The sequence below is a fragment of the Pongo pygmaeus genome, chromosome 5 (genome assembly GCF_028885625.2).
Source record: "Pongo pygmaeus isolate AG05252 chromosome 5, NHGRI_mPonPyg2-v2.0_pri, whole genome shotgun sequence".
Taxonomy (NCBI): domain Eukaryota; kingdom Metazoa; phylum Chordata; class Mammalia; order Primates; family Hominidae; genus Pongo; species Pongo pygmaeus.
This window is the reverse complement of record NC_072378.2, coordinates 32,968,658-32,979,617: the sequence shown is the minus strand read 5'-3', so window position 1 is coordinate 32,979,617 and position 10,960 is coordinate 32,968,658. Positions and strand designations below refer to the sequence as shown.

The following is a 10,960-nucleotide window of genomic DNA, read 5'->3' as shown; positions in this document are numbered from 1 at the left end:
TTCTCATGCTTAGAGTTCTCTTACCAATCCAATCTCAGCCTCTCTCATTCTGGAGAAAGAAAAATATCCTTCAATTATCATATGAAAAGAAATTCACCCATAGCTCTACATTTGAATCTCCTAAATCATTAAGGGGCTGAGAAAAACAAAAGTGCTTTTCATATAATATGATCTATTCTTTTAAATAAATTAATTATAAATATAACCACAATGTTTTCTTATGTATTCATGTACTATGTGTAAGGCATTGACTATGTATCAAGATTATTCACATTCTATCAATAACTCTGCAAGGAAAGTATTACTACTCCTACATTGTGGATAAGAAAAGTAAGGCCAGAAATGTTACATACTTTACCCATTTATAAAGTTTAAAATACTAGCTTCAAAGTACTGAGTCCTGGATTTGGATTTATGGTTCTTTGCACCAAACTATACTGTATCAATTATTGCGTTAATATTTTGTATTTTTTCTCCAATTAAAATTTAAACTCACTGATGCAGGTAGCATGGTTAGAAATATCCTCATGGATTTCATAGCTGTTTAGAGCCATGAGGTCACTGCTGACCCATTTCCTCTGTGAGAGTTTCTCCTAGGAGATGGAGAATCCAGTGGAGGACACAGCACCCACTGCTGCTGCTACATTGTCTCAACTGTGTTGTTCTTCCTAGGATTTCTCTCATAAGCTCATGCTTTCCTTAGCCAGGAGGGGTGAGGGGAAAGGGCTGGGGATTTCTGAAGATATTGGCATTGTTTTGTATTGGCATGTTTCCCAGAAACATCCTGTAGCCATATTCACTATACTGTCTCCTTCATGCCAGGGTGGCACAGGGAAAGCTACATGGTTATCTGGTTATCTAGTAAAGCTTCATTCAGGAGGTGAGGCAGACTGCGCCTCTATTCAGGGCTCCTAGATATGTCTGTGGCTTCTACTCCCATCCCTTTCCCCATTGTCACTAACCCTATGTGAGGAATAAGTATTTGTTCCTTTTCAGACACCCACATTATTGTCTTATTCTAATGTTTTTCTGACTTCCATTTCTTTTCCTGCCTAAAGAATTTTTATCTCAAGGTGACAAGGGAAGAAGAAGGCTTCTACTGTCATCATTCTTCACAAATTTAAAGTTTTGAGAATAAATTTTTACTTTTGATATTTTTGAGATTCGAAATTCCTTTATCCTATCTTATTTCTGGGTCATACTTTTAAAAGCCACATTGAAATTAGTACAGACTTATTTTTTGGTTTTAAAATTTTTGCTATAACAATTCTGGGCCAAGGGCAGATGTTATCCATTAACTTCATTGTTGCCTGAATTGAGGGGTGGGTGGCAGTGCCAAGGGTGGGAACACAAGGAAGCAAGAAATATTAACATCAGTTAAGAAATCAACATATTATCAGGCTATACTGTACTTGGTGGCTTCTGTGTTACTGGACATGAAAAATGATCTGGGAAATGAGGTTAAATTGGATTGAAACATAAGAGTCCCCCAATTCTTAGCCATAGTTTCAGTCAGCCCTGGATGAAAGATGGAAAAATTTGACAGAGATCTTATAAAAGGAATTTATTGCTTCCATGGAGATTGTAGATCGAGGTTACTGAGGAATTAGATAGCTGGGTGGATTACCCCAGGCGTGTCTTAGTAGGTAACATTTGAGAAAAGAAAAAAAATCAGGAGGTCAGGGAAAGAATGTAAAGGCATTTGTGAGCTCTGAGGGGGATATAGCTGCTTAAGTCCCAGAGAAAAGGTGAGAGGAGAAACATTTAGAGGAGAAAAGGAATATGATAAATTGGGCCAGAGAATTAGTGCTAAGTCATGTAGCAAGGCTACTCTTCTGCTCCTGTAGATGGCGATGCACCTGCAACAGGACAGACATGAGATCGATGGGTCTGAGGGGGCTCCTGTGTCATCATCATGCCACTTCCCAATTCCCCTACAACTTTCAACCACATTCATGTCCACATCCCCCTCCCACTTTCCTTCCTTTCATACTGCAGCTTCAACTGTAACCAATCTCAATCTTACCTTCCCTTCCAGGATGGGATTCACAAGGGCCTTTGGTGTCTGGAAGCACTAACTGAACGCAGGCCTTGGATGATGAAGACAGTGCCCACCACAATGCCCACGAGGCCCACAGACAACCCCAGGGCACAGACCACAGTCTCTGTGAGCTCTGACATAGGGGCTGGAATCTCAGGCTCTGTGGAAGTGAAGTTGTTGAGGTCAGAATGTGCAGTGTGCTCATGTGCATGTGTGTGGGATGGGATGGAGTGGAGGGTTGGCTCTGCAAAGACTCAAGGCCGCCGGCTTAGGGAGGAGAGTGAAGTCTCACATTAGAAACCCATGAAGTGGCAGGCCCACTCCCATCCTGTGGAATGTACTTTCATTTTCAATAAATTTCTGCTTTTGTTGCTTTATTCTTTAAAAAAAAAAAAAAAAGAGAGAGAGAGAGAGAGAAAAGAAACCCATGAAGCGTGGAAAACAAGTTTTGGGATATAGGAGTAAAAGGCAGGAAGTTCTGAACTTGACAGACAAGAAAGCATCAAAAAATGCTGAAACTCATCCTTACCCCAGTGTTTCAGAAGAGGCTCGTCCAGGCCCCAGTGCTCCACCTTGCAGTCATAAATCTCATCAGCAGAAGGGAGGAAGGTGAGGTAACTGATCTTGAAGAAGGAATGATCACTCTTGGAGAGGAAGCTGGTCTCAGAAACACCTTCTGTGACTGAGTGCCCATTGCTCAACCATGTGATGTTGACCACAGGAGGAAAGATGTTGTCCACAAGACAGATGAGGGTGTTGGGCTGACCCAGTGTCACGGGAGACTTGGAAAACACTGCGACCTCAGGAACCTCTGTGGTGAGGAAACAGCACTGATGTGAAGTGTGAATAGCTCTGCCCTGAAGTTCTGCATTATATATACCCAGGAAGAGCTCTCCTACCAGCATTTCACCACCTGATAGTCAAAGAGGTCTTATTTCCCTTCTGCTTGGGAGCAACGACACATTGCCTCTGCTTTATTCCTGTGCCCTTCTCTCTGTGGGCATGTTTAATAAAGTAGGAGGTTGATGAGACCTCTCCTAGAAGGATTTACTGAATGCATAATGGAAAGACCCTTCTATTACATGGGAATGTGTGATTTTAGAGATGGGAGATGATAAAATTTCAGCAATTGCCATAAGAAGATCTGGGGACCTCTTGGGAAGAAAATAATGAACCCTGGTATGAAGGGATAGCTTGAGTAAAGAGAGGCAGAATGGTGGACGCATACCATTGGTAGCAGCGGTAGAGTTGTAGCGTTTAATCATGATGTTCAAGTTGTGTTTTGCCACAGCCATGTTTCTCAGTGCACCCTGCGGGTCAAAACCTCCAAATTTGCTGAACTCAGGCCACCGCCAGGCAGTCTCCTTCCTCTCCAGGTCCACGTAGAACTGCTCGTCTCCATCAAATTCATGGGTGTACTGGCCAGAGGGACCGTAAAACTGGTACAAGTTTACACCACAAGAGGCAACGTGGTCAGCTGATGAGTGAAGATGACAAGCAGGAAGGCAGAGAACAGGGGAAGAAAGAACCTTAATACACAAAATGATGGAAGAAACTGACTTTCAAATATTATGGGCTTCATTTTTTGGCACAGTCCGTGGACATTTCCAGCCCCTGCTTCCTCCCCTCTTCATGCTAGTAGTTGTCCGGTTAAAAGTGCACATTCTTTCCCACTGTAGTGTGTGCTACACAAGGGCAGAATATCGAATGTCCAATTTTCACTATTTCCCGAGTGCCTGGCACGTCATGGACTTATGATTAAATAATGTAATTGAACAAAAGAAGGAATGAATGAGTTATCATAATATTTAGCTTTCTTAGTCAGAGATTAGGTTTACTTCCCTCTGCTTCCTGAGATTTATCTTTCACTTAATTCTTTCATTGGTTAATAACAAATTGATTATACTTCCTTTCCTCTCAGGACTGACTCAGAACAGGACACTCTACACAGAGATCTTTCTTTCTTTCTTTCTTTCTTTTTTTTTTTTTAAAGGAAAAGCATGCAGGATCTTATTAATTTAAAATAATTTCTGCTAACAATTGTAGGGTATAAGAAACAGTATAACAAGATTGGTAATAACATTACAAAATATATAATAAATAAACAATCCCTCCTTCTAAGGTCTCTGTTTTGTTAATAGTAATGGTCCTTAGAGGAGAGCAACTGATTTCTTCTGAAATGAAAAGTGGAAGCTCTACTTGTTTTTGGATTTCTGTCATTCCCTCCACCTTTTTTTTTTTTTTTTTCCTGTGAAGGAGGTTACTAAATGTCTACAGCATTCTGACTCAACACTTATATTCACACTTTTTCCTCTAATGGGCAGTGTGCTTGTCTGAAGATGCCAGAGCAGAATGGCAGCCATGCAGTACGACTCCAGCCAAGTGAGCCGAACTGGACTTTCTTGTCAAGACATGTGTAAGCCTTTTACCATCATATCTTTCCTTCCTTCCCCACTTTCTGAGCATCCACAAGTGTCAGACATAGCAGAGAATGTGTAAAACACCAATCAGTCATGGTCTACCATTAAGGAACAAACTGAATAGTGGAAGAGTCAGGTAGGTAAGCGAGCAGATACAATGTACTGTAGTAAGTTCTGTGAGGAGGATATCGACAGCCTTACAGTCCAACATCCTTCACAAGTATCTGCCAAGTAAGCCAAACTACATTATCCTTTCATGTTCCCTGGTCTTTGCAGTGGTCTGTTGTTTTTCTCCCTGAAATGGAATTATCTTTTAGGACTTCCTGGAGAAATTCTAAAATCCATCCTTGAGGTTTCTGCTTAAGTTAACAACTTTGTAGCTGAGTCGTCTCATCAACATGTTTTTGACCACGTTATGAACTCCAACCCCTCCATCTCAATGTCTGGCTGTCCAAGTTTGTCTGTTCCTCTTCTAGCTCACCTTCTTCCCTATCCAGCATGATTGCCCTGGTTGGTCTTAACAGGCCACCAACAAAGCCTCCTTATCCTTGCCATAAATCTTGACTCCTTGTTCAAACATGAATATATGTGGAATACATGCAGTCTTTCTTTTCTTCTGGTACTTGTCTTGGGTGCCAAATTTTGCTAGATGACATCACCCTGCTGGCCCACCTGGAATCAAGTCCCTTATATTGTTTCAGCCTCTGCTGGGTCCACTGCCCTGCTCAGCAATGGCCTTCTGCTTTCCTGCACCCCATACTTTTTCCATCACTAGTCTGATCACCCTCTGCAGGGAAGACAGCATGACTTTTCATCTTTGAATCCTTAAAACTTAGCTCACTGTGTGCTCAAACATGTGTATTGAATGACAGCTGCTATATTTGAGGACCACATAGATTTTGGGGAAGACGGATAGGCACACAGGTAGCAGAACCATACGAAGGCCAGGATCAGTGATGACCAAGGCTGCATTCTGACATGTGAGCCTTGAGCAATCTTGCTTGTATGGCCCCCTTCCTCCATAAAAATATGGAAAATTATATTTTATGATTGAATTGGTATAAAGACAATATAATCTAGGCTGAATTAAAAGTTAAAACATTTTCTTAGGCTCTAATATTCCATTTTTTTTCTAATTTTAAAAGGAGTGTTAAAACATTCTCATGTGGCTTTATAGTATGGAGGGTCCCCTGCACTGCCCACATTGTGCCTAATGGATGAGCCGAGCCCGACCAGGGCACTCTGGTGTGAGGCTGAAGAAAGGAAATTTGGAACAAAGATGCCAAGTGCTCTGGAGAAGCAGGTGAAACTTCCACTGCTGAACAAAATCAGAATGGGAGCAGCCACATTTAATAAGGTTGTGAAAGTTTAGAGTACCTTCCAGTTCACTTCCCCTTTTAACTATCTGACTTTTCAACTTTTGTTTTACAAACCCACTGTCCATCTCTATAAAGGAACAGGGAGCCAGAGATGGATCCTGAAAGGGAAGAGGGAGAAAGGAATGCATCAAGAGAGGTGGAAAGAGATGGATGACAAAGACAGAGGAGACTAAGAGACCAAATAATTAATCTGTGCTTCCTTTCTTCCTTTCTTCCTTTTTCTTTCTGTCTTCTTTTTTCCTTCCTTCCTTCCTCCCTTCCCTTTTCTTTTCCCTTCATTCCTTCCTTCCTTTCTTCCTCTCTTTCTTTCCTCTCTCTTTTTGAGACAGGGTCTCTCTCTGTTGCCCTGGCTGGAGTGTAGTGGTGCCATCATGGCTCACTGCAGCTTCCGCCTCCTGGACTCAAGTGGTCCTCCCACTGCAACCTTCTGAGTAGCTGGCACCACAGGCACGCACCACCACGCCTGGCTAATTTTTATTTTTCTTTTTTGTAGAGATGAGGTCTTGCTATGTTGCCCAGGCTGGTCTCAAACTCCCCAGCTCAAATGATCCTCCTGCCTCGGCCTCCCAAAGTGCTGGGATTACAAGCAGGAGCCACCATGTCTGGCCCACTTTTCTTTTTATAGGACTTTATTAGATGAGGTGAAGAACAGGTCATTTGGGTTGATAATTTGAGAATAAAATGATTTAACTTACCAATTTTTTCTACTTCTCAATTTTAAAATAAAAGGATCGCTTATTTTGCTAAAGAAAAGAAATGTGAAGCTATACCTGTAATAGAAATAGGTAAAAAAAATTGACATTCATGTTTTCACTTTTTACAAAGCTTAGCCACATGCCCATTTTATTTGATTACTTGTGAGGTGACACATATGAGGCAGCTGAGAGTAAGTGAGGACCATGTGGTAAAATGATTGTTGAGGGCATTTAGCCTGCTGGACTCCTTTACCCACTCCCCACCCGTGCCAGTTCCCATGTGGATATGTGAGTAAGTCTGAGAGAAAGAAACGGGCAACTTCCTTAGTATCTATAGAGTCTATAATTGATGGAACGACCCCAAGATCTACTACAGGAGACATACGAAAAGCTTCAAAAGTTGTTCAGGGAAATTTGAGGATGACACTTCATAAATTTTTAATAATAAAAAATTATTCACTGATGGAAGCCTCACTAATTTTTGAGGCAATCATGATGGAACGACATAGAGACCTCCAGGCTGTAGTCACTGAATATAATATAAACAGAATAGCATCCTTAGTGAACACAACAGCATAGATAACAAAAAGAGTAGATTGGGGCTCTGGTTTCCTGAAGGAGGAACAGCTATAATTTTTAATTCTCAATACTGAAAGGGCCCTTAGGAAATCTCTGCAATTTCTCTGCAAATCGCTTTCTCTCTTTTCCTTCAATTTACTGTTTTTTAGCTCCAGAGAACATCCCTCACTCATGCACTCACCCACAATGTCTTCACCTCCACAGGGGCTCATCACGGTGGTCAGGGCAAGGGCCCCCAGCATAAGAGCTTTGTTTAGGATCATCTTCTTCCCAAGGCAGCCTTAGCAGTTGCTGTTCTGAGTTGTAGAGCAATTGTGAGGACCTTGAGACAAGGCAATCTGAAGACACCCAAACCAAACCCTGCCAGGTCAGGTTTTGGCTAATTAAAAAAATCCCCTATGATGACACCTCAGTTACTAGTTGAAGAGTTTGTATTAAGAGCCCTGGAAGGAGACAGGGAAATCCCCTGGTTGTGATGCAGCCTCCACTCAGAGTGGACTTGAGGAAATGTTCTATGAATAGAGGGAGGACATGAAATCGGAATCTTCTCTGGTGTGTGCATGTCTGCCAGTGGCAAGAGGGGTGGGCATTTCTTTTCTTTTTCTTTTTTTTTTTTTTTTTGAGATGTAGTCTCACTCTCACCCAGGCTGAGGTGCAATGGTGTGGTCTCGGCTCACTGCAACCTCTGCCTCCCAGGTTCAAGCGATTCTCCTGCATTACCCTCCCAAGTAGCTGGGATTACAGGCGCCTGCCACCACACCTGGCTAATTTTTGTATTTTTAGTAGAGATGGAGTTTCACTATGTTGGCCAGGCTGGTCTCGAACTCCTGAATTTGTGATCTGCCCGTCTCAGCCTCCCAAAGTGCTCGGATTACAGGCATGAGCCACCGCACCTGGCCAGGGGTGGGCATTTCTGAGCAGCCTCATGGATAGATGATGTCATCAATTATATGGCATCCTTCAGGATTTTCTGGGTTACAACCTCCAGGAATTTTTCCCTGAGTCAATTTCCCTCCCTGGCAGTCCCCATCCCCTCCCCTTTCTCTGGCTTCTGTATGTGGGTTAGCTGCTTTTTCTTTTTGCTTCCATAGTGCATATGGAATTCTCCAAATGTTAAGTTGACCCCACCTACCTAGGGATCTCTGCTGGTGGTAACCGAGCAATACCTCTGCCTTTTCTATTTATATAAATCCAGTTTGGTAAGTTATCCTCAAGCTCTCAAAAGATCCAGGTGGTTTTGGCCAGGGCAATAAAAAGAGGTTATAATGTCAGATGGTGCTGTCTACAGTAACTGTGTGAGATTTTATACAGTTTTTTTTTGCTTTGAGTCATCTTTATGTTCTGTGCTTTGGTGCTTCTTGAATATGTTTAAAGGAAATTTAGGGACATTGATTACATTTAAAATTTGGCTGGCTCAATTACTCTAAGAATTATTTTAAAAAATTAAGAATGTCAAGTCAAAAGTTGAGGGTAGAATAAGAATTGCACTGACTTAGAAAAATGGTTTTCTTTTCTTAAACTACCAGATCTTTTAAAATTTGTTATCCTACCACATTAAAATTCCAAATATTTGCAAGGGACTAGAGATTGAGCTAAAGCGAGTCATTAGAACGAAACTTATTTTTTTTTTCAGATACATCTATTTTCTGTATGTGATAGAAACCATAAGTTAATGGAAGTTCTATTTAGAATCACTCTGTCCTTGATAAATGGCCGTCTGAGATTCTCAGCACTATGTTTTACCTCCCACTGGCAGAGACTGTAAAAAAAAAAGTGAAACAACAACAAAAAAATGTCCTGACACCTGAGAGCTGCCTGGATGCAATTAACAAAGTTGGGGTTGCTAGGAGCTAGCCTGGCACTCCCAGGTGATTTTGGTTCTCCTGTTGAAGATAAAGGATTTCACATAACATCAGAATCAGACACGTACTCTCTGAGCACAGTGGATTGAGACAGAGTACCAGAATGCTCAGTCATCATGTCTGAACCCAGAAAAAACATGAATATTGTCCAAACCACAAAAATAACCAGGCACATCTCTCTCTTGGGAGTGATTACTGCTTCTTTACCAACCACATCTGTAGCCTCAGGATAGTCTTCTGTCCCTCTAGGTAGGATTTATGAGGCTACCCAATCATAACATTGCCACCCCAACTCTCCACTTTCTGTCAGAATCCAATTAAAAGCAAAATCCCTCTGTCTTAAATCCTCCCCAAAATCACCTAAAACAAGCACAAACCTTACAATTGATTAAAGGTCAATTTTATGTGTCAGCTAGACTGTGATCCCCAGTTATCAAATCAAACACTGATAATCTAGATGTTGATGTGAAGATATTTTGTAGATGTCATTGAAATTCATAATCAGTTGACTTTAAGAATTTATCCTAGAAAAACTGGGTGAGCTTAATCTAAACTGTTGAAAAGCCTTAAGAGCAGAGTTGAAGTTTCTCTGAGGAAACAGAAATTCCACTCTGGGCAGTGTGTCAGCCTGTGCTGAGAGTTCCAGCCTGCCCTTCCTGACAACTACCAGTGGATCTCTGACTTGCCTAGCCCACCCCCACAGACGCAAAAATTAATTCCTTGCATCATTCTCTTAGTATATGTATTCTCCTGGTTCTACTTCTTTCATTCCAACAATCTCCTACTGAGAGACTGCACGATTCTCATGGTGAGTTTTATCCATCATTGCAATGAACAATAAAGCCGACTTGTTCATTGCTTGTATGTTCCTGCTGGTCTTTGGCTGGAGGCATTGAGGTACCTCATTAGACAGTTGTGAGGAATGTACATACACTGCACTTGGAATGAAAAATTCCTAGGACTCTTTACATATACATATCATATTTTAATATCATCCTCATTTTCCAAGGAGGACGTTAAAGCCCAGAGAGTTGAAGGACTTTTCCCAGGGTCACACAGCTGGTAGGTAGTACAGATGTGATGCTATGGGGCAAGCCATGAGTCCTTGTGAGGAGTGATGGGTGAGAGTCTCCTTCTGTGCAAATTCAGAATCCAGTGCCTTAACATGATTAGGAGAGATATTTGACCCTATAGGTGGCTTTATTCTTTCTAGCTCCTGCCATTGTGAATGAAGAGGGTTTTTGAGGTCCCATTTGAGAGGTGCTCCTTTTACCACTCAATATCCTTTTTGCTGTGTAGCAAATAACATGTTTTTATCTTTTTTCCTGTATCCAGACTTACCTGCTTAGTATCTAATGGAAATTCCTTAGGTCTTTGGCAAATGAACAAAATGTTTTGGGATGGTAGTCCAGAATTTCACCTATTAAAATTACAGTTCAAATAACTCAACTCCAGTTAAGAAGTTAGGGTGTTAAATGTAGGATTAGAATTGCATCTTGGATGGGAAGTTGAGGGTGCCATTTCAGATCTCACATCCTGTGGGGTGAAGGGAAAGTCCAAGAAAGGCAAAGTCATTGAAGAGACAATAGATGCCATTTCTTTTTTTTTTTTTTTTTTTTTTTTGAGACAGAGTCTTGCTCTGTCGCCCAGGCTGGAGTGCAGTGGCGCGATCTTGGCTCACTGCAAGTAGCTGGGACTACAGGCGCCTGCCACCACGCCTGGCTAATTTTTTGTATTTTTATTAGAGACAGGGTTTCACCGTGTTAGCCAGGATGGTCTCGATCTCCTGACCTCGTGATCCGCCCGCCTCGGCCTCCCAAAGTGCTGGGATTACAGGTGTGAGCCACCGCGCCTGGCCAGATAGACGCCATTTCTGTCTTTAACCTAGTTTTGTCTCTCTCCTCCTCTTGCTTCATCCGGCTATAACACAGAGAACCTTGTTCCAGCTGCTTCTGTCTTCAGGTCATAATTTTAATGTAAGTTA

The 10,960-nt window shown here is 41.8% G+C and overlaps 1 protein-coding gene across 2 annotated transcripts; it reads right to left on the bottom strand.

Moving 5' to 3' along the window:
* Positions 1-1,456: 1,456 nt before the first annotated feature.
* Positions 1,457-7,430, bottom strand: LOC129038027 (HLA class II histocompatibility antigen, DQ alpha 2 chain). 2 transcript variants are annotated; one of them, XM_054490524.2, is made up of 5 exons: positions 7,296-7,389; positions 3,270-3,518; positions 2,571-2,852; positions 2,027-2,201; positions 1,457-1,859 (listed from the first exon to the last, which is right to left on the bottom strand). In XM_054490524.2, exons 1-4 carry the CDS (start codon positions 7,375-7,377, stop codon positions 2,047-2,049), a joined length of 768 nt encoding a protein of 255 aa, XP_054346499.2. In that variant the 5' UTR covers positions 7,378-7,389; the 3' UTR covers positions 1,457-1,859; positions 2,027-2,046. The 2 variants fall into 2 exon arrangements, with proteins under 2 accessions (XP_054346499.2, XP_054346500.2); XM_054490525.2 differs by lacking the exon at positions 2,027-2,201 and having other exon boundaries at positions 1,461-1,859; positions 7,296-7,430.
* Positions 7,431-10,960: the final 3,530 nt, after the last annotated feature.